Source organism: Chaetodon auriga, chromosome 3 (genome assembly GCF_051107435.1).
Source record: "Chaetodon auriga isolate fChaAug3 chromosome 3, fChaAug3.hap1, whole genome shotgun sequence".
In the NCBI taxonomy this organism is placed as follows: domain Eukaryota; kingdom Metazoa; phylum Chordata; class Actinopteri; order Chaetodontiformes; family Chaetodontidae; genus Chaetodon; species Chaetodon auriga.
In genome coordinates, this window is record NC_135076.1 from 12,701,761 (window position 1) to 12,726,501 (window position 24,741).

The 24,741-nt window shown below is 42.0% G+C and overlaps 1 protein-coding gene across 1 annotated transcript in view; it reads right to left on the bottom strand.

Moving 5' to 3' along the window:
- The window catches only part of nek7 (NIMA-related kinase 7), a 62,568-nt gene that overhangs the window by 30,361 nt on the left and 7,466 nt on the right, over positions 1-24,741 (bottom strand). Inside the window, exons 2-4 of the mRNA XM_076727193.1 lie at positions 9,410-9,497; positions 1,390-1,530; positions 705-767 (exon numbers count right to left, since the gene is read on the bottom strand). Coding sequence (XP_076583308.1) covers positions 705-767; positions 1,390-1,530; positions 9,410-9,469 — 264 coding nt within the window. The 5' untranslated portion in view covers positions 9,470-9,497. The remainder of the gene's footprint in view (positions 1-704; positions 768-1,389; positions 1,531-9,409; positions 9,498-24,741) is intronic.

Sequence of the window (24,741 nt, forward strand, 5' to 3'; positions counted from 1 at the left end):
TATATATGGAGGGAAACACTACCAGGAATGCATGAATGCACACACGCACACAATCAAAACACACACAACTCCGGCACACATTTAGGATCTTGCAGACAGAGGGAGATATTGAAGCTGTCATTAGTTTGTTCATTAGTATTTGAGAGCAACTCAGCTGACATGTTTATGGCAGTTTGATAAATGAAACCACTTCATCGGGGAAAAAAAAAGAAAAGTAAAGCAAGAATGAGGAAAGGGAGGAGGGAAAACATCAAGAGACACATGAAGGAGAAATTTCCATGCTGATGCACTGTTGCCCGGCTCTAAATATTACAAAAAGATAAAAAACAATAGTTTTGGCATTTTAAAAAAGAGAGTCAATGTGAGCCTGGAGGAATGTAACACAGGTGCACCCCTGCACGCACGCACACACGCACGCACACGCACACACACAGCTCAGAGGCATAAGGAGACAGTAATACACATGTACTGTACAGTCACACACACTCATTCATATTCTCACTTGTGTGCACAAACACCCCTTTGCATTCATAACCATGCAAGGAAGCGTGCGCACACGTGCATGTGCCCACACACCAACACACAAATCCAAGCTGTCTGGTGCAGATCAATTGTTTTCCTGTGGTGGAAGGTCTCAGCTGAGGCACCTTAAGAGAACAGAGCGCAGCGCATGACGCCGTCTCCCTCTTCTCTGGTTTTTTTACCTTAAGGAGATCTATCTCTTTGATGCAATCTTGCCTAGCTTTGGCATCCATCAAGTCGAATATCTATCAAGAGATCAAAAGGGGAGAGAGAGAGAGGACAGAGCGGGGTGTTATGACATATTCAAGAAATGGTAAGATGGAGAGATGTAGAGAAAATAGAAAAAAAACACTAAACAGAAAACATGGTTGCTGTTATCTAGAGGGTGGCGTTAGAGTGACTACAGGTGTTTCACATCTAAGTAACACGCACACATCCTTGTGTAAGGTGTGTGTGTGTGTGTGTGTGCGCGTGTGTGTGTGTGCGCATGCATGTGTGTATACATGTTCAACCAAAGCATCATAGCCTCCTGGTGGTGTGTATGCTTGTATAAGTCAGTGAATACTGTATGTATGTGCAGGTGTGTGTGTGCACTGTACACATTCAGCAAGAGAACTGAGTCATACTGTGACGGTAGATAAGCTTGCCCTACACAGTCTTAACCATGACAAACATCTAAATAATTTGCATGCATGCTTAAGTGTGTGAATGTGGTAATGGTACCTCACTACACTTGCAATTTTCAGAAGTTTATCAACTTGTGCTTGTGTATTAAAAACACCATTATGTGGCTTCATGGCTTTCCACTACAGTAAAAGCTGAACAGTTCAACGGTTCACTATGCAAAGTGATAGTACTGCGTCTTACCTGGACTTTCTTCAGGGCCACCGACGTGTTGTCTAACAGGTACCTCGCCCGGTACACCTCGCTGAACTGGCCACGTCCAATCTTCTTCTCAATCTGAAAGTTTGCCAGCGAGTTATGGCCCATATCTGGTTGCAATGGTTTCTGAAAGAAAAAGAAATTCATTTGTGAACACACATGCACAGTATATGCACACACACATATTATGAGGGGAAAAAAAACACAAAACTCCAAATACAGAGATTTTGCAGCAGTAGCCATGTATTTACCAATGAATTGAACCATCTCCACAATGCTGAAAGAGGAAAGGATGAGGGCTGAAGGATTCGGGTGAAACTGTGGTAAGGCCCCAGCTTCTGTAGTTTGTTTTGCTGAGAGGCTGCTCTAGGCTGTTGATGATTTGACTGGCATTAGGCTGATGTGTCACGCTGTGAGAGGTCTTGAGGAATGTGCACACGCTTAACTGCAGCACCACGTCATCTCACTAAGGCCTATAGACAGAGGAAAGTCCTTGTTTTCTGCTATTTACATAACTAACAAAGGAGCATCTAGAGTGCAGATGTTTTTCCCAATCAGTTCGAAAGTGTTAACTCACAAGTTGCAAGTCAACATGTTACGTGATTACTGTTTTAAAGACAGCATGACGGCATTATGCTTTTTATCAACAAATGAATCACCCCATCATTGGTGCTGTTTTCTGGTTAAAAAAGCACAGAGACCTCCCTGAAGAAGAGGTTAAAAAACTATTCCCTGACCGGGCTGGATAAATAATACTATTACATAAACACAGGCATCTTATCATTCCATCTGAAATGGTTTTTAAGTTCACAGGAGTCTTCTTCCTTCCTTTGTCTGCCAAGTTATATCACTGACTGGCACTGGGCCACAGACTAAAGGACTCCTCGCCTCTCCTCATCACGATTGGCTGTGCAGGCTGAGACACTCACCTTCCACAATTACAAGAAAAAAAAAATACCCCACTCAAAAATAAACCACAATGAGCCCTTTGGATATGATGTGTGAAAAATAGCACAGAGCAGGCTGTGTGACCTTTCCAGCCTTTTGGTAAACTTGTACAAGGCGTCGGCGGGAGCAAACAGAAGGTGACAGATATCAGAATGCCACATGTCACCAGCGCTTCTGCCATTGTGGCGGTGGGAGCAGCTTAGGGGCAAGCGACTTAGGACAGAGGGAAGGAAGACGAGGAGGGGGAGAAGGTTAAAAATGTGCCCCTCCTGTGCACTAACATACACAGGAGGGGACTGTCATCACACTCATGGTAACTCTGTCAAATGGCTTCACTTGCGTTTTGCACTTTGATGGAGTTACTAGAGTACAGACCAGAGGCGATGCAGGATTCCCTATAGTGCCTTGTCATTGCAAAGAAAGACAATGAGATTTTAATTTGGCAAAAAATTAACAATTAAAGACAACGAAAATAGAGAAAACTCAAACACCTGACCCAAGTCTAGCTGTGTGATTAGCAGGGCTGCAACTAACAATTATTTTTAGTAAATCAATCAACTTAATGTCTCTAAAATGTCAGAAAACATCTTCAAATTGCCTGTTTGGTCCGGTCAATAGTAAACTGAAGAATATTCAGTTCACTGTGATATATAACAGAGAAAGGCAGCAAATAAGTTGAGCTGCTGGAATCACTCAAATAAAAAAACTATTTGTTTCAGCATTAGTGGTCAACTATAAGATCGTGCTTCATATTGTATTTAAGGCAGCAGAAGCCTTTATGTTTCATGTTGACAACACTCAGTTAATTATCTATATGCTGACAAAATTAACCCGTGGACTGAACAATGTCTGGCAAAGATTAACCCAATAACTTTATTAACAAATACAAAGACAAACACATAGTCAGTGAAGGGAAGCACAACTCAAAACAGGATTGTTCATCCTGGGGGGAGGGGGGCAGGGGGGACATTTCATTGTTATTTAAAGTTTAAAGCTGACAGCCAAAGAAAGAGGCGTGAGCCAATTAGATGCCCTGTCCAATTAACACTTAACACTGATGAGGTGTGTACATTTTTCAGCATGACACGAACATCATCCCGAGCTGTCTGACAGTCACTGACAGAAAGCATGACACACTGGTCCACAAACCAGTGTTCAAAAATACAGCCGATCTAAAAAAAGCTGCTACAGCTCTTTACGTACAGTGACCACTGAATGCTTTAACAATGGCAACATATTGTCCTAATGAACTTGGATAGAAGGAGGCACAACGCAAATATCGACAAGGTGTGTCAGATTGAAAGTGTGGCCATACCGTGCAATGACTTGTCATAATGGTGACAGAAGTATTTGTGCAAAGGTTTGAGGTGTGTGTGTGTATATATACATACATATATATATATATATATATATATATATAGAGAGAGAGAGAGAGAGAGAGAGAGAGAGAGAGATATAGATAGATAGATACTTTATTCATTCCCAAGGGAAATTCACAATTCACGTGTGTGTGTGTGTGTGTGTGTGTGTGTGTGTGTGTGTGTGTGTAGAGAGAGAGAGAAAGAAAGAAAGAGGGAGAGAGAGAGAGAGAGAGAGAGAGAGGACAAGAGGGCATTGCTTTCATTCGCTGCGTGGTAGCTTGACAAATGTTAGCATGAGCCTCTAAAGCGCTGTGACAACCGCCTGCTGAGAGCACAGTCTTGCTAATGTGTCCTGGCATGCCAGCCCCGTAATCACACATTTACATATGCAATGACCTACATTTGCATGTCAGATCGCACACTGTCCGGCATGATTAACAGTGGGCACCTCCCCATGTGGAGTCGCCCTGGGTGGCAGCAGAGGCCGTGCGAGGGCGGAAGAGAGGGCTGGAGGGAGGGCGGCTTTTTTGGCAGCCAAGGGGCCGGGCTGCCAGGCAGGATTATGTCAGCCAGCGGCCCCGGCATTAGACACTTCATTAGAGCTAATCTGTTTAGCAGTGGGCAGTGTATGTAAACTTCACAGGCCATTTGCGGCACCTCTTCGCCCCCTGGCCTGGCCTTCAAAGGGCAGCCAGGCCAAAGCTGACTGACAGGCCGTCTCATCTGCCGCACACGGGTGTCACACAATCAGGAGCTCCTAGCTGAAACACAAGGCCCTGACATACACACAGACACACAGACACAGACACAGACACAGACAGACAGACATATACACACACACACACACACACACACACACACACACACACACACATAGGGACATCACAGAGGACTGTCCCTGAATGATGCAAGGGTCAGTGTGTGCACAAAACTGGGAGGAAGGAGTTACACAGACTACTGCTTATACAGATCTAAACTTGATGGTTCTTGTGTATGTTAAATACAATGGTAGAGGCTGAAGACGAATGATTGCCTATTGGACATTTGGTCTTGTGTATCTTATTTACAAAAAAAAAAATTCAATCAATAATCACTTTTTAACATTTATCCTTCACATATAAATCTTAAGTGGAAAAAAAAACACTAAAAACAGATACTCCAATGCTGGCCAATACAAACAACTGTATCAGCAGAGGTATCACATGTCAAATGTCAGAAATGATCACTTACTCCAGGCCTATACTATAAATAAAGGCTGAGAGAAAAAAAAGTGTTCGCCTCATTCATTATTACCATCGCTTTCTAAATTCTGATCTTCATATTACAGACTTTCTTCATCTCTTTCTTGGCTTACATTTCCGAGGCGTGCCATGTGGCGCACTTACTCTTTTAACTCACATCAGTCTGGTTGGTGATGGGGACAAGCCGTAGGGAATGGAGATTAAGTGGCAGCCGTGCAAGGTATTATGGGTAATGTCTGTGAGGGACAGCGTGTCTTGGGTATAAAGGTGACATGCAACCGCCATGGGCAACTCACTAGCAGGAGGATTGAAAGAGAGAGAAAGAGAGAGAGAGAGAGAGAGAGCGAGAGAGAGAGCGAGAGCGAGAGACAGAGGGAGAGCAGACAGACAGCTCATCGGAGGAAGTGTGATTTGGCCTGCCCAATAATGACACCATTGCCAAACACAACTGACAAGACACATGGAGAGTGGAAGAGGGAATGCGGAAGACAGGGAGAGGGAGAGGGGGGTGGGGGGGAGACAAGCAGCAGAGGGGAGAGGGTGTGATGTGACAGCCCAGCAGTGCCAACGGCTGCCACAGAAAGGCCAGCGGCGGCAGGAGAGATACAGAGAGGGATGCAGAAAGAGAGAGAGAGAAATGTCCATACTTAGCCAGCTACATTCAAGAACGCTGTCCACACTGAACCAGCATTTTATACACCTGTGGCCACATATTTTGCTGTGGATGGGGAAAATGCGGTTAGCCAACCGTAGAAGAATGAGAGGAAATGACGGAAGAAAAGATGGGAAATTACACACAAGGACAGATGTAAACTCTGAACAACGCAGGTCATAGTCAGAGCCTTAACCCCAAGACCATCAGGGTGACCCATGATAAATATTTTGTTGCTTGCCGACCAAAAGAAAAAGAAGAAGAGATTTTGTCATTTGTTTTCTTGCTGTTAAAGCATTTTAGTTTGGACTTAGTATCTCCATGAAAACGGGTTACTGTTGATGTGGTCTCCAAGAGAGACAGGCAGGGATACAAGAGGAGACAGAGACAGCAACTGGCAGGCAGGGGGGCCCATTCCCACCCTCACCAGTCACCTACCCCCTTGAGCACGGCACCATGCAATATTCATCCTCAGCCAGCCAGCCAGTGAGCCAGCCAGGCAGTCAAACCGGCAAGATTCACCCCACAGGTGCTTCTCATTCCTCTCCTCTCAATCTGCTCCACAACTGCACCGCCTTGTCTCAGCGCTTACAGACAGATCCGTGTCTGTCAAAGTCTGCAGTGACTATCAAAATCTGATCTGAGGGAGCCTCCTCACCAACCCTCCCACTCACTCAAAGAGCAAATGCGCCATTAAAAATGCACATCTTACCAGCTCATCTCGTTTACCTAATGCATATGCATCATACCTCCGGGACCAAGAGAAATGATATTGCAAGCGATACAGAATATCCCTCATCAGATATACAATTCAGATTTCTTCAGGAGGAGGCTGGTGGGTTTTTTCCCCCCCTGTGCTACCGTGCAGACTGAACCTTGGGAAAGTGTGAAACAGATACAGGACTTGTTGAAAGACACCCATCTGGATGCTGGTTAGACAGCCATCTACATACTCGAACTGACTCTCTCTCTCTCCATCTCCCACTAAATGTGAAATCAGCTCAGACGTGCTCTGTGAGAGTGGAAAAACATGATGCAACATAGAAAGTTCACTGTGCTACGGATAAGTTAAGCACAAAAAGTGGGCCTGGAATTAACACTGATGTAAACTGCTGGAAATAGATTGAAAAACAGAGAGAGAAATAATTAAGCGTGAACAATAACACAAAATCAACTGTTGGGAGATCAGTGGAAGATCGAGTGTCTGTGTGCGAATGCGTGGGGGGTTGCCTAAGTGAAATTGTGAAATGAATCATTAGAGCTTTTATTTGACTTTCTTCTGTGAGCAACCCAATTTATCCTTAATTTCACAATTACACATCTTAGAATAAATTAACCCCCTTGGCAATTCCGGTGTTAATGTTGCAGTGCCCTTGCACACGCAAGAAAAACAACAACTGAGAGTACGGGCCTATTTTTAGTGTTGTTTATTTCTGAAAAAAAAAAAAAAAAAAATCCACATCTACTCTGGGGCATATGGATGATTCTCTTTGTTTAAAGTCTATTCAATAGTTATGGAGGCAAAAACATCCTTCTGGAAAGAAATCAATGGGCCTGATGTTGGAGGGCGGTATTAAAATCCAACAATGACCAGCCCTGCACAGAGCAAACCTGAGTTGTATCGAACCAAGAGAGGCATGCAGGGAGGCCAAGCTCTGCCAGCCTCCAGAGCTCTGATCAATAGAAACAACTCAACATTCATCCACTTCTGTCTATCTCACACACAGGCTACAGTGGTCTGAAGGATGCTCAGACTGCAAGCACAACTTGATCGACGCAGAGAAAAAAAGTGTAATACAGAATATTTACAGTTCAAAATGTGCAGGAGCTGGTAATCTGGTAGGCATTATGCTTGCAATGAATGGATAAATGGATTACATCACACTAATTATTAAATACGACTCCCTTCTCAATTAAAATAATGAAACATTACATGAGAAGATAAAGCAGAGCTGCTGTTTTGCATTGAATTATGTCGTTACTACAGTAACAAATTTCAGTACCTGAGATCACATCTGAGAGTGTGACTTAGAGAGTAAGAGAGAGAGAGAGACTACGTCACCCCTGCAGCTTGTTGAAGCCACAGACAGCCATTAAGTGTGGCTACACTTTATAAAATTCGACACAGACAACACTGGTCCAATTTCTGCAATGTGAGATGTAAAGCTGTGTGTTTGATAGCCTGAAAGCCGAGTCCCCAACTGCAGCCACAGCTAATGTTAGCATGCCTGCAGCCAGTGCCGAAGAAGGTGAACCCTCGACGGGCGACGAAACTTTAAGCCAGACATCGACGACTTCATCGACATCCTCAGGTAATTAGCTAGATGAATAACTGGGCTCGCTCGCTGTCTTGGTTGACGTTAGCTTCGCAGTTTTAGTAGCGTTAGCCAACAATTAGCCACTGGCTGCACCCAAAATTCCTTACCAATGTGCTGCTTAGTATGTTAAAACAGTATGTGACATTTTTTAGCATGACCAAAACCCAAAAGTACGTGAATTGCATACTGTTTATGGGGAAATATACAGTATGCAAGCACTGCAGTAGTGACGACAACAACAACATTGTCACACGAGACACACACAACAGCATCTCATGCTTTTCCCTGGTGACAGGCTGACAGGCTGAAGGTTATAGGGACAGGTTTGGGAAGGGAAAGGGAAGTAGAGAGGGGGATTTATTTTGTGTGGAAAATGTTCTAAATAAATAACAAAATGTTCTAAATAGTAACAATATTGAAACTAAGATGTTTCACAATTGAAATGAATCATTTTGTTAAGTACTGTTGGGCGCCAGCTCCAAATTCCAGGTACTGGTACCGGTACTAGTTCTAATATGAATAGTAACCACGCCTACAGGGAAACAATTTGTACTGCCACAATCCTCATTAAATTTGAAGTCACCTTCAAGTCAAAAATGTGAATTTCTCCCTTTTCCTGTTTGAGCTTCATGTGTAAAAAGATGTACAGAATGTGCGGAGTTTGACACTGCAGGGCTGAAGAGGCGGGCCTACGAGCATGACGTGTGTCATCACAAATAGTTTAGCAGCCAATCCTGGTACAATATTCAGCCTGCAGAAGTGTAATGTGGAGACCTGAAGCCTTCAGTGCACATACACTGACAACAGGCTTTACAGTGAAGTAGGAGCCATCATGTGTTCAGCCGTTAAACTTGTGAAGTGAAGAATATTTGCATATTCATATATTCTGGAATTTTTACTGAAGGAGAAGGAGTAGGTGCCATTTTCAGGATTTTAATGCGGTGATTATACTTTCCTTTCTGCAAAAAACATGTCAGACACATTACAAAAAATTGATGTATGCCTTAATGCATATGTAGAGGGGATCTTAGAAAATAATAATGAATTAATAAAATCACTCACTAAATGATAGGATAAAATGTGACATGACCGTGATAAAGGATTTACTGCAATAGAAACATAACAGGGCTGGACCATGTGAATAACATTTTGAAAAAGTAAATTTTTAAAAGACTACATTGAGAAACTGTTTATGCATAAATTGACTTCATTGCATCTGCGTTAGGCTATTACAGTGACGTGTATCTGAAAAATCAACATAGCTCATCCTGTTGCAACAACCCTATGGATCTAACGCTGTCATATAGCAGACTTGCTCTCAATGGCCTAAAATGATCAGAGCTTTAAAAAGCCAATAGCTACCTTAGCATGAAGGGTCTGACAAAATATCTGGCCACTGACTGTTTTCACGTTCTCACTTCATGTGTCATCATACTTCACAACCCTGGTTGTCAGTGTTCATGTGTGTCTGTGTGTGGATGGTACCTGGGGTTGAAACACTGGCACGGCTGCTTGCTGTCCTTGTGGCTGCGTGTCCATATCCATGGTGTTAGGAGCTTGATCCTCTGCACCTCTAAAGAAAAAATACAAAACACAAGTCCTAGTTAGCTGACTGAAGGTTGACCATCAGACAAAACACTCAGCTGTCATTTCCTTTAAAAAATACCACTGAATTCTACAATAATGTTTGACTAAAAAAAAAAAAAATCAAAATGATAATAGTGTCCGCAAATCAACTAGAAAACTGCTCTCTGTTGTTCAGTACCAAACTACTGAGAGCTAGCTGCTGTCAGAGTGTCCTGTTTCAGCAGAACTGGATCCTACGTCATGCCTGTGGATTTGACACTCTTTGTCTGGGTCCATCTCAAGTTGCAGCATGGCAGAGCTACCGCAGGCAGTGATATTAATCTAAACAAAGCAGAGATAATGCCACTGTGTGCTTCCTTGGCATTCCTCCAAGGACCTTTTCATGGGAATTACTGGTTATATCAGCATTTAAGCAGTTCCACTTCATTTTCTGTTTTCTGAGAATATAGGTCACACAGAGGTGAGTGTGTTGGGTATGGGTGTATGCCATGGTGCTGTATAATTGCATGTTCTGGCTTGTAGCCTAGAAGCAAGCTAATTGCATAAGACACTCCACCACCAGTTGCTTGGCTTTTCACCGCGCTTAAAACAAACAGTGCCATAATATGAAATGTTACCTGAATGAATAATTTACACAAATCTTTGAAAAAAAAAAAAAAAGCATGACGCAAAAATTATATTCACACATGCAATTAGCTTCTGATTCCAGCGTCTCCTCTCAACTCCTGTATGTGGGAAGATTTTGACAGACGCTCTAGGATCACTTGCAGTACATACTGTAATGCACATAATATGGTTGCACAGTCTAACAATTAACACCAATTTACTTACAATTTACACAGGATACAATGCACGTATAACAGCAACCATGTATCATCCACAACACCCATATATGTGAGGTGAGGTGTTTGCATGTATTCAACATACAAAATTAAGCAAAGGAAATGAGTGCGCACATATTCGCTGTGATGTTTGAGTGTGTGCACATGCGGGCCAACAGATGCATTTGCAAAAACACTTGGTGCTTGTGGAGAAAATGGAAATAGCTAATGTTGGAAAGCATCAACAAGTAGAAGCTATCGACAGAAGCAGATTTAAAAAAAAAGTACACTTTGCATATTTGGTAGTCAATAAGGGGGGAAAAAAGAGATGACCAAGAGTTCTGCTCTATATGGCTGGTCTACCGATCCAGATTCGAATGTAGGGATTTAGGATTTTACCACTATCTGCTATCTCATGTGTCCAAACACAAATGGACATACACACATTAAAGTTCCACACAAAAGGAAAGGGACACAACACACTTCACAGTGGAACATTTGCATGTTTTTCCACTAGAGTGAAGGCCGTCTGTCTGCGGATCTGTCAGTCTGTCATTTGTGTATTACTAACTGTCTCTCTATCTCTGTTGCCTCAAACCTCCCCGGCCAATTAAAAATCTCCTGGTACAATAGAGCGGAGAATGGCACAGAGGAGCTGTCTCTCTGGTAATGTCGACAGTCCCATTCACTAAAGGCTAATGATACTAATTAGACATCTGCCATAAATATATACATATATATATATGCATGGCATTGTAAGTGCATGTTTGTGGGGCTTAAATGTGTATATAAGACGGCATATGCATGTGTGCGGGTGAGGCGCATATTTTGCAAATACTGTGGTTGTTTATTTTAGATTAGTTCATCTTTTTTTCTGGGGGTTCGCTGGCCTTCATGTGAGCTTTGAAGATCATGAAAACAAGTGTTTACACAACACCATTTCTCATGGGAGTGCATTGACTATATAGGGAATATTATTTTCTGAAATTTACATTGAAAGCTTGTTTCAAACAAATTTAAAATCAATTTAAATGTAAAAAAAAAAAGGTGGACAAATAATAAGGACTTAAAAGCACCCACTGCTGGAGGCAAAAAAGGCAAACTAGGAAAACATTGTTAAACGTCCAATCCTGAATCTTTTGGTTCTTATTTTCACTTAATACATGCACTGAAGAAAAATCACTTTCGAAAGCCAGATACTGCCGTGGCTGCCTTTTTTTGGGTGAGCAATAAAAACCAATTTTAATAGCTAGTAAAACAAAAATAAAGCCTATATAGAGAAAAGTGCCATTATACATGCAGGTGAGAATTTGCACAGACAGGAGGGGAAAAAAAACACATATTAAAACTAAAATGAATCATGTTCTTCATAATCATAGCACAGGTTTACTAGTTGTTACCAAACTAATCTGAAACAAGCTATGGGTTGAAAACATAATTCCCTACATGCATAAACATAAACGATGGTCCCAGTCTGCTCTACCCGCACAATCACCACAACCTTTTAAACATAACCACACTAATGAGTTTATTTGTCAAGTTAGCAAAGGCATTATCTGTCAAATATCTGTCTTACTATATTTCTCTTCACGTTACAAGAGTGGTACATGTCATAAAAAGCTATCATCCTCATTAATATGCAGATCTATGCATATGCATATGTGTTTAGATCACTTAGTCCATGGGGGAAACATGATCTCAAAGTGAAACTTGCATTATGTGTTCTTGAAATAGTATGTTCACAAGGCTGACGACCACAGACAGACAGCACCATCACAATCCACTGACCCACATACTGAGTCCCACAGTGACAGGATAAATCTAAACCATAACGGGCTAAAAATTATTATCATAGTGAAAGTTTGTGATTATGTCAATAAATTTAATGATCATGTAAATTGTTAAAAACAGTTGTTATAATGCCAGTAATCATTATCATAATAAGGACTTATAAACAAAAATAAATCTTTTAAAATGTTATTTTTTATTCTTACTCAAGTCAGCTCTTAATATTTATAATATAGAAGATAGGAAGTATATTAATGGGGCCTATTAGAGAGAAGATCAGTGGATGGCTAGCTGGTTGTCGTGGCATTTTGATGTCAGTGTCACGGGGGACTTCACAAGTCATCCACCCAGGCAGCCTTCCTGCCTCTGTTAGTGATTCTTTGCACTTCAGCCTTGTGTTTTGTTAGATTGGGGATGGCACCCTTAGTCCTCTCCCTAACCCTCTTGTGTTTCTGACTGTATACGTGTCAAAATAACCAGGGGGCATCTGGGCTCCCTGACGTTCTTTTGCCTCCCACATCCCACGTTAACGAGATCAATTAAGACTGCCATGTTAAATTAACGCACACACCAGGAAACGGCACAATTAACGAAGCTAACTCAATCAAACGAGGCAAGGTCACGCTCTCGGGCTCCCACTCACACCGAGTTCAAGTAATGTGCAAGCAATCAAAAGCAAAGACTTGTCCCGGTGAACGGACAAGTAAAACACACATGCTGATGTCAACTTTCATCATGTGAACCTTAAATCCACTAAATCTCTCTCTTCATAAACCCTGCTCCTCCGTCTCCACTGTTACTCTCATTATCTCTGATCCACCCAAGGCCCTGCTCTCATCACAGAAAGGGATTTTTGACTTCTGCAACATCTGGAGGGAGCAAACAGCCCTGGAAACTCAAGGTACCAGTCTGCCTGCCTTTCTATCATGGGGACACAAAATGGTGGCTGACTGTTAAGGATTTTGGCAGCAGTGGGGCAGCAGCAGCTAAAAGCTAATTCCCCCAGCTATTCATAGATACATGTCGAGACGAGCTCAGAGCTTTGGTCTGAGACAGCCGCACATATACGACAGGACAGATCCTTGTTTAGAGTCCTGCAGAATCAATACATGCTGAATATGTGTACACAACATGATGATGGTCGTGTGTACCTAAAATCATAATATATACACTTTAAGTCTAAGTTTTACCATCTACACTCATTTTAGTGTCTCTCGTGTCATCCTGTAGCAGTAAAGTGGCAACAGTTGACTGTCAAACTGTTATATTTTCTCATCATTTCCATTATGGTTAGGCTGTCCGGTGTGAATAAATAATTTCTTCACAGATAGAAATTAACAAGATCTACAATTCTTTTCCAGATTCGATTCTATTTTTTTCCAAAATTTTCTGTTTTCCATTTTAACTTTTCTGAATTCTGTGTTTTACGATTGAAGCACATATTTGTCATCAGAAAGAGTGTCTGATCGTGGCGGATGAATATATTTTCAACAATTCTAAACTGATCTTCTGCAGGTCAGCCTTCATAAACAGCTCAAACATAGCAGGTTAGTGGGTCTGACGGAGGCTACTCTCACATCAGGCAATGCTCCCCCTTATTTACAATGTTTGACCAGAAACTGACACAGCTTTTTTCATTTTCTCAATCACATTTCTCATTTTTTCCAACAGAATATTTCACTCCATGCATGCAGGCTAGGTCTTCACAAACTCACATCTTGCATCTGCCAATGTGGCTGCATTTGTTCAAGACGACTCAGTGCGTGTGATGGCAAAACACAGCAGCATAGTTTCTTTTATGTTCATTTGGCTCTGTGACAGAATGCTTATAATGATAGGGAAAACCCTGATTCAGGTTTCTTATCCTTGTCCGCAATTCTGTCCATGTTTTCTGTGCGTTTTCATTTCTACAGTATGCTGCTCAGTGCGCCAGCAAGAACACCATTCATCTCTCTGACAAACTCACGGTTGTTTTTCTGATGAGGAAAGTGAAAAAGTCTCATCCAGACCACCAACCACTCACTGTAAACAAACACTGTTTTCTGACTGTGTTCCATCTAATGTGAGACTCCAGCCTGACATTCTCACAGCAGGCCCAATCACACGTAGGTAATTATGAGATGGAGGAGAAGCAGAGTGAGGCGGAACAAGAGGAGGAAAGAAAAGGATATTAACAAGAAGACTCAGCAGTTTTCTGTGATCATCCTTTGTTCTCATACTTCCAGCACACACATCATTTGTTCATTTGTTTGTGTTCCTTACTTGAGACACAACGGTATCTCTTGCCCTCTTACTATCATACTCATATCACATTTGTGATATATTTGGAGCTATTATGCTGTTTCTGTTCCCTATTTCACAGCACTTAGGTGAATGAATTTATCCATGATAAGAAAAACTGTCACAAGCTGTTATTATGTCACAAAAAATGCATAGATAGGACATTGCTCAATCAAACTCCTCAGGATTACATACATGCATAAAAGAGTTTCTGTTATTTGGACATTAGCGTCCTGTTAGCGGAAATATCTGTTGAAGACATTCGACATATTTAAATCGCTTCATAATGTCCAGTGAAAATAATTCCCCAGTTAAACGTAAAACATTCTGGCTCTACAGGCTGTTTTCCCCCACTGCTTCTCTGATGCCCGTCCTCTCTCTCGCTCGTGCTGATGGTGTGCGAACACCCGCACAGATTACACTGCAGACAATTTCGCAGCTGTCGGCTGAAGCACTGTCGCTCAATACAGGTATCACAAAAACTGGAAAACAGAGTCCATAAACACGTAATATTTGACGAGAATTTCTCCCCTTTGTCCCCTAGATTTTACGGCTGCAACAACTAATATATTAAATGTATTAAAATCGATTATAAAAATAGTTGGCAACAAATCTCATCATCGATTACTTGGGTCTATGTGATGCATGAGATGCACTGTGGCAACGTCTCCTAAAGTGGGGACAGTAAGCCAGCCAATGCCACGCCTTGTGTAGCTCACATGTGGAATTACAGGAAATGACGCAATGTATTTTGTCTCTGGGGTTAACACTAAAAAATGGCGCCGGCAAAGACTAATGATACAGCCGAGAAACACACTACTACAGGTTTTCATTTAAAAACAAACATGAAGCACAGAAATGCCTTCCATCGGTTCTTCTCTCCCTTTCAGACCTCTGATAGCTATTTCAAAGCTAACGTTTGGTAAAGCTTACACCCCTGATAAAGCTTGATTTATCACAAAATGGAGATAGAACAGACAGAAGGTATTTCTGTCCATTACATGTGTTTTTAAATTAACCTGTAATCGTGTGTCTGTCCGTTCAAATGGACACAAGTCTGTCTGAGTTGGCAGATTTAGCAAATACTATTAGTATATGTTATACAAGGGCTATAAACATACCTTTATGGAATTCTTTATTCTAAAGTGACCTTTGTACAATAAAATGAGGAATAAGTTTTGCATTTTATCTTTTTATCAAATTAATTGTCAGTTAATCGATGTAACAATCAATAGTTGCAGTCCTACTTGATTTACAGAATCAATTCATTTCACACACAGTTAGATCTCTTATGATCAAATCTGTTTTGGGGGACTCTCCTCTGCTTGTTATAGTCAGGTTATGATGGTGGCACCTAAGTGCCACCCAGCATTTCTAGAGTCTGCTTCTCAACAACTGTACCAAACAAACCACTGGTGAAAACATTCAGCAGTTCATTTTTTACAGAGGCCCTCAATCTTCTCTTTAATTAAATCTTCTTGTCCAACATATATGCACCAATAGACAGATTTTCCCTTAATCATTACTCCACATTTTCTTAATTAAACATTCACTAGGAAAAGTGGCTAACAGTGTGCCACCCCTAAATACAATATTTTCTGCACATCTTTACTGACCTTTATTCTTCATTGAAGAATTTTTCAAATCACTGTGACAGTAAGCTGTTCACTCAAATTTCAAAAGGCACTTTAAAAAAGTATGTACAAGTTTGCTTTCCACAATGCTGTGGATCCAATCTTGATATGAAGGAGCATATCTTCAGTCAACTGGGGCAAAACTGAGTAGGAGAAGGCAAAAGTGAGTGGGGCACAGCAGGGAGGGAGTAGGAGAGTGGGACAGATGCAGAACTGAGAAAAATGCCAGGAGAGAAAAAAAGAAGCTTGTTAGCCCTGATGTGTTCATGGTCCTGTGAGAGACGGTGTGGAGCGGTGCACCACAGAAGTTGGCACTGGCTTTAGCTCCTCTTTAATCCCCCATTTCCTCCCTTCTGCATTATTCATTTAAAGCAGGAGAAGAGGAAAAACAAAGAGAAAAGGTCGATTATAAAAAGGTGGATCAAGGCAAACTGGGAGCGAGGGGGGTGGGATGAATGGTGAAGTGAAGGGGAAGGGTCCCGGAATTAAGCGGTCCCAGAGAGAAGAGTGCTAAATCAGCTCTCAATCCGAGGACAATAAATATGAACACAGACTGATGAGCTTGGGTCTAAGGAGAGGAGGAAAGAGAAGGGCAAGAAAGGAGGTGGATGTGAGAGGGGGGATGAGGGTTGAAAAACGGAGAGAGGAAAAATATAATGTGACACTATCCGGCCTGGGTGTAGGATGTGAGGGAATCAAAGGCACCTTTGAGGAGCCAGAAGACGACAGTGAAAGTGCTACAAGAGTGGTGTCCATGATTACAAGAAGTGGAGAAATCTTTGAGTCTGTGCTCATGAAAGCCCACCCCAGGCCTTGTCTGAAACCCCTGCTTGACTAACACTGATGATACAGAAAGAGGAAAAAAAAGGAAAAGAGAGGAAGAGAACCACTAATGATGGAGGGGTCCGGATACTACAGAGGCAGCGCACTCTCCAATTCATTTTAATCACTATTCAAAATCATTAGCCCAAATGTGCAAGCACTCGTGTTTGTTGGACCACGAGCCGAGAGAGAGAGAGAGAGAGAGAGAGAGAGAGAGAGAGAGAGAGAGAGAGAGAGAGAGAGAGTGGGAGAGGACTGGCTACACCTCAGCATGTGAGCCAGCTCTTTGAGAAAGATGGTCCAAGACTTGATGGAATAGCAAATGAAGAGAGGAAACTTTATTGTCTCTCAATCTAAAAGAAAAAGCACAACATGAAGATGAAGGCAGAAACCTTTGAAAGCAGGCTTTGCAAAGCCAGCCCAGCACACTACAGAGTCATATCATTTAGACTTTTTCGTTCCCCAAATCTGGCAACCAAAGCATAAAGTTAATCAGGGAGCAACTCAGCATGAGAATATTACATATCTCCAACAGACAGACAGTGGACCCAAACAACAACACTGACATCAAACAAGATTCATCATTCAACAGACAAAACATGGCTGGATTAATGGTGAGGTCGCTTTGAGACTGCACAAAGTCTGTGCATGTCTTGTGTTTGGGAACCAACAAATTGTGGCCAATACATGCTGAACAGGAAATTTAGCAGTTATAAAATAAACTGACACACTTCTGGATTACTTCAAACATATCTTTGTCATTTCTTGAATGTTATTTCTCATTGCAGACATAAAGTATACAAATACCAATATACAGTGCCTGCAATTAGCTAAAACAAGGCCAGCCGACATACTAGTCTAGCTCTAGGGCTGGGTACTGAACTTTGATACTTTTATGGTATTGACCATAATACTTCAATACTACTGAGTATAAAAAAAAAAAAGCCCTGTCACTCTGTACTAAATTTCGATACCTAAGGTATGTGAATGTCTGTGAGTAAACAGACATGCAGCACGTTTGCACTAAGATAACTAATAATGCTGGTGTTTGACTCTCTAACATGACACATCGTAGAGCCATGCAGGAAAAACAGTAAGTACCACCAGAGACAGTTTTTATATTTACCATTATGTTACTTTACGATATTAATGTGTGCAGTAATGTGTTATTGCTTAAACTACTTTCATGTTACTTTCAAAATAACCACAGAAGTAGGACTCGCTTTGCTTTGTTGCTTTTAGTCCAGCTATTCCGGTTGAGTAAGGTGCACAGAGACAAAACTGTCTCTCAAGCTGCTCCCAGGTGTTTGTCAGCTTCTTACAGCTTCTGAAGACAGTAAGGTTGGTTGAGTGAATTAGCATGTAAAAAAACAAGTATCAGTTCAGGAATCGGTATTGAAGTGAAAGTACTGTTACTGCTGTTGAAAAGTTTTAAACAGCATCCTATCACTCTGCTTCCAACACCAATTAAAGTGTATACAGTAGATGAGTTTAGGAGTTAGGTTTGATGCGAATGTGAAGTATAAAACTGTGTAATGTAAAGTGTGATGTCTCTGCTCTCTGTATGAGTGTATGTTTGAGTGTGATGTCTCTGTACAGACCTTCACCCTCTCTCTAGTGGAGGGAGCACAGCGAAATGATAAAAAGGGGAATTAAGACAAAGAAAACCGCTGAGGTCCATAGGGAATCTACAAGGCCAGTGATCCATAATGCTGCTTTCTAACTATTTATAGGCCTCCTTTACATTTTTCACTTTCAAGTTTTTATAGGCTAATGATTATTTCACTGCAGAAGTAAATAGCACAGCACAAATAGTCTGGGCTTCATGTGAGGCCTAAACTGATTTATTCCACAACAAGTAAACTAGCACAGTGCTCTGCTCCAGTGTGTGTACATTTCACCTACTGCAGCCTCTATACATCTGCACGATCACCTGACCTTCCATGAGCCAGTAATCCCATTAACAACACTGGACTCTCCTCTGTCTTCATTTGTGTGTGCGTGTGTATGTTTCTGCCTGCGTGTGCACACCTGCACATTTGTCTTCCCTCCTATCTCCATTTTCCTTTCACATTTTCAGTCACTATGTATAGCAAAGACGTCCACCATTGAGAAAAGAACTCAAGCACATGCAGGTGTCAGCCACTCTCCTCCTCTATCTCCTTCTCCCTCGCTCTTGTCCTGCCCACCTCCTCCCCTCCGTGCTCCTCTGTGCTCCGCTGCTCGTGTGTTTTCGACACGAGCTGGCACGTGGCTAAAAGCCCGGGCCACCTCTCTGCTCTATTGTCCTGCCCACTCCACAGCAGCACTGACGACTCTCTTGTGGCGAGGGGCCCTTTGTTGCCAGCCTGTCACTTCAGCAGGTGCCTTACAGCAAAAGGCAGGAGAAAGCCAGCCAGCCAGCCCGCGCCGCTTCGTTAGTGCAGCGCACCGTTTGATGTGCTCATTTCATCAGCCGGAGACGGCAGCCAAGGAGGATGCTAATAATCACTTGAAAAACAAAAACATTCCACTCAAGCTTGTAAAAGATAAACTCCAATTTCAATGATAAAAGAAGAGTGACAGACAGCCATGGTTCCAGTCACAAAAAGACCGTCAGCCACACTATCCGTCTCTCTTTCTATCCTCACCACCCCGCCTTTTCCTAGGTGAAACCAATTCATGCTGTCAATCACTGAGAATAAACAACACATATTGACAAATTGCTGACTGTGTAAGGAAAGACAAAATCGTGTGGGCAAAGTATGCAAAAACAGAGCTGCATTTAAGACAGCTGTGCGCTCCCTCAGAAACCAGCTTAGTGTGAGAAGGAGAAGGCTGTGTGAAGGAGAGAACCCCCCAGGCATACAGGAGAGGGGACCCTGGGGGGTTGTGCTATGCTTGCACACCCTCACTACATTCACAGCCCTTCAAAATGCCACATCACCACCACAGCTCAGTTAAAATAGAAACTGAATGCATAATATGTGAAAGAAAATCAAGAGGACTTAATTTAGACTGGCTGATGGAGCTGCAAGTGATTCCACAACTTTTTAGGATGTTCAAGGGACTTTAATCACGGATGCAGTTCCAGGTCGGAACAGTTTGACGGCAAAAGTTTCCTCTATTAATCATTAGAAAACAGTGAAACAAACCCATCATCACAACATCCCAGAACCCAATGTGACATCGTCAGAGGTGTCATTTTGTCCATCCAACAGTGCAAAACCCCAAAATATCAATTTATTTACTATGTTCCAAAATCAAGAAAAGCATTCTATTTTCACAACTGAGGCATTTGGCTTAAACAATTAATCGATTATCAAAATAGTCAGCAGAGATCGGCCAATGTTTTACACACTATCGTTATTGGCAGAGCTTGGCTCCCACAGTGGCTGATGGCTGACTGCTGGTTATTTAATCAGCTATTGGCTTTTTCCTGCGGCAACCTATGATTCCTACACCAGCCTTTAAAAATCCACTATCAGTCAACTTCTAATAGTCACTCAACTAATCGCATCGACTAATACAATAATACTAATACTAATCGACTAATACAGTAATGTGGTTGCATCACCACATTACTGTATGGCACAGTATAGTGGGCCCTTCTGTATTTCAACTCCTCTATGTGGAAATACCTTTACACTGAAAGCTTCCAGACATCAGCAAAATAAAAGTGTTTATGATTATTTCGTAATTAGGTTAATAAACCAGCTATTCTGGGTATTTTTAGGAGCACACCTATCAGTTCATTTGAACCTTTGAACCAAATATCCACACCCTGATTTGCACACCACAGCATGACAAAGATCCCAAGGCTTTAGGTTGCGTTAGTGCCCTGTGGCAACAACTCATGGTCTTTCGAAATGCAAAACAGAGCATTGCACAGGAGCGCAGAGCTTCCACTGCTCCAGGACCAATGAGGGCTTTGTTTGTTAGCCATGTCACTTACTGACCACCAAATTAGCTTCATCACCTCTGGCACAAGGATATCGGATGTGACATTCTGTACCACAGGGCCTGGGCTCTGTTTGTCTGCAAGGCTAGGGGCTTATAGTAAAAAAAAAAGACAAAAAATAGGGACAAATGAGGGAATTGCATGAAAAATAAAATAAGGGAATGCCACGCTGACTTTTTTTGTTCTGTTCTAAATAAAGGATTGTGTTACACAGCATTTCCACCAAGAGTCTGGTCTTCATCCGTACAGCTTTGCTTTCTGAGGCCTAACCATGTGATCATTCTAACAGGAATCAACAGATGAGACCGTCCTCGTGTAGGCAGTGTTCAGACTCTGAAATTACATTAGCCTTCTCCGTCCTCTGTTAATATCTGTAAACGAGGAGATGAAGACAGAAGCATCTTGGCATGGCCTATGTTAACTAAAAATTGCATAAATACACAACCAACAGATACAGAAACTAGTATGTGACGTGGTAAGAGCAAAAAACATAATTTGGCTGAATGTGCAAAATACCGTTACAAAGAAGACTCAATGCCTAGTTCGTTGTTTTTTAACACAGGAAATTTAAGTGTCGGGAGATCACAAAAGTACAATACCAAACACAGTTGTAATACAATTCTATTTTCCAACCAGCATTCGTACCCTCTACCCTGCATACAGTTCTGGCTGTAACTGGGTTCTAGGACAGCAACAATAAAGCAGCAACCACTGACCCATCAACACCGTGTTGTTTGGAGGATGATGAGGCCTGTCATTTGAGTTTCTCATCTATGAAACAACCATTAAAAAACATCTGGTGAATGTAGTCTATTTTCACTTCACACAAACCAGCAGTCTCTCGTACTCCCTTCAAGCAGGTCCCCACCACCCCCCTTCTCCCTGGATAGTTTGAAGCAGTTACCCTGCGTCAGCATCGAAGTTTGTCTAAGAGGAAATGACAAGAGCAAGATGTCCAAATCATTAGTAATGTGAGAGGAGCAGTTCCCAGGCATGTCTTGTTACATAGCTGAGTGCTAACGTGAGGGCTAAGGGCTCGTGTTGGGGCTTTTCTGGGCCCAAGCCTTCTCATATGCTCTGTGGGGGACGGGGTAAGAGGGCCACAACCCTTCAGCCTCTCCACGATCAGTAATGGAAACATCCAAGACCGTGAACCCAAAACAACCATAGCCCAACCCTAGTGTTCAACGAGGAGAGACAGAGACACCAACACACAGTCTGGTCCACACATTAATGGAACACATAAAGTCTCACGCACAACAAGATGTAGATACACACAGAAATGAAAGTAAAACTGGATGCATACAGTATACTGAATATATGCTAATAGCTGGCCCATGGGAATGCGGTCCACAAAAATCAAGCTTGGCTCAGGCTCTGGTTCGGTTTCAGCCTGCTGTGGCTTCTGTGGTGGGCCCTGCTGGCTGCCGCACACACACGCACACACAATCTTCTAACCAGATCCAGAGCACTGCTACTCAATCAGAGGTCAAATACAGTACGTTCACTGCATATGAGTGTGTGTATACACCCATGTTATTGTCATACTGCCAAGGAGGATGACTCCTATGAAACCGACAATAACGCAATTATTTCAGCTGATTCCAGTAGCGCAATTTATCCTGGCTTAGGATCACATCACATCACACAGAAATTATTTGGTTTGACCACATATGTAAATCAAAGCAAAGCCAGATTAACAGCTGGAGGTAAATTTTCTTCAAGGTTTCAAATCCGGAATTTGAAAAATAGAAAGTGTGTGATGATTCATAACAGGGGTGCAGGCAGGCATCCATTGTTCATTTCTAGACATATGGCTCCATCTTGAAGAGTAGGTGTAACTTTGAGGAAAAAACATGGGGCCGAAAATAAATCAGGAAAATGTGACTACATAAAAGCTATTCTAACATTTTTGGAATGGGTGCTTGAAAAAATACAATTTGCTGGCTTCTACTTCTTCACTTCACGTGCCTATTACACATCAATATTCTAGGGAAAGAAATATATGTTTTGTGTATTTTCTCTGCACAGCTCTCAAGTGACAGATGAGGCTTATTCTACCATTGCACTCACTGAAAAACTGGTCTGGATAGGCCGAGAGTGGAAGCCAAACACATCAAAAATGTAGCCTACATTCGGAGCAAAATTATTTTAGAAACATATAAACTAACATGCATGTGAGCACAACACATGCACAGGCAGAGACACACAAACGCACACACAAGAAGTTCAACGCTTATTTTTATTCCTCAGGCACTCATCCCTCTTTGCACGAGTGCATCACCCGGCACATATGTGTGCGAGTGTGTGTGTAAGGAGCTGACGACCGGAGAATAACGTTACCCCTAAGGGGTCGCACCTCTCTCCATTCTCGCCCTCCTCCCTTATCCCTCCTCTCGACTCTGTGCCTGCAGGGATTTCCCTTTTCAGTTCAGGAGAGATGTCAGACCTGTTCCACCATCCCTCACACAGAGGCTGGACTCTGCCCTCCATTCACCCAACATCTGTAACACTCCACAAATCAGCCTAATTTCTAGATATCAGGGCCAAGTGGAGCCCAAGAGGGCCACAGCTGAATCAGATTGCCCTCAACTCATCTTAAAACAAAGTATTTGTTTATTTTGAACCTAATTCCTAGTTGGAATCTATTATCTGCAGGACACAATATTAATTCAGAGACATGGAGCAAATAATGAGGATCCCTGGCTAACATCTAGACCCCCAAAATAAACAAACTGTTCCCAAAATACATGTTCACAAGTACAAGATATGCTGTATCCAAATGATCATTCACAAATATTCAGAGATGGGAACAGAGCCCAGAAAAGCAGGAAATGATCAAATGTCACATCAAGTAAACAGTCACTTTCATCCAGCTTATAATAGCTAATACATCCTTAACCACTCTCTTAATCCTGTCGTCAGATCCATGCCACTCCACTCTCACTTTATTTCTTCTTTCTCAACCATCCCTTCACAAGGGCACAACTCTGCCTAAACTTCATCACTCTTGCCACATCTTCACTCTGTCAACAGAAACAGCACAAGCAACGACAACCTCCTCCTTTAAATTGTTCATGGGACAGAAAGGAACAATCTTTTAGAGAGATCACGACAGAAACTGCTGCCTTCAATTGCAACTGAGTTTGTAGTATGCTTCTTAAAAGCCATGCATTTTCTTTCATACCCTTTAGAGGATAAATAATCGAGGGCACTGGACAGTTTGGTTGACTGATGCATCATTTAAGGCTCATTGTTTTCATTCTCAAACCTGGGCTTTACGTTGAAAAGCTGATTTCAAGCTTCGTCATTGGCCAAAAGGAAATATAGCTCACTCTCTGGCAGTGCTTAACACCTATAAATACTGGGTCACTTGTCGACTTCAAGCTAGCATTTGGGTGACACTGACCGAATCTAATCGAGATTTAGCAGGTCATTAATACAGAGCTTCCAGTGAATCAAGAATCTGCTTCGTGTGATACAAGTGGAACTATAAATATACAGGTTTGACAGTACCTCAGAGAAAAATCTTACATGCCATTTACTTTATATTTTAACCCAAAGAAAGTACCATATAGGAATATGAGTGTAGGCTTATCTCTCTAAATGAACAATGTGACAATATTCAGAAAATGAAAACATCATTGGCCAAAATTGCAGAGAAAGACAAAAGGAAAGAAGAAAAGCGAGAAAACTGGGAGAAAGACTCCACAACATGGTTTGAAAGCAGCCACGCCAGATAGGTCTTCCCTGCCTCCTTCATATATTAGAATATTAATATTAATGAAACTTCCTGTTTTCCCCCCCTCTGTTTTCCCCCTCAGACGATTTGAACATGAAAAACTTAAAAAGCGCAAATTCCAGGAGTTGCGTATCACAGTTTAACCCGGAGCCACACAGCAGACACCAACCATGACAGACTCGCTGTTCAAAGCAAGCGGGAGC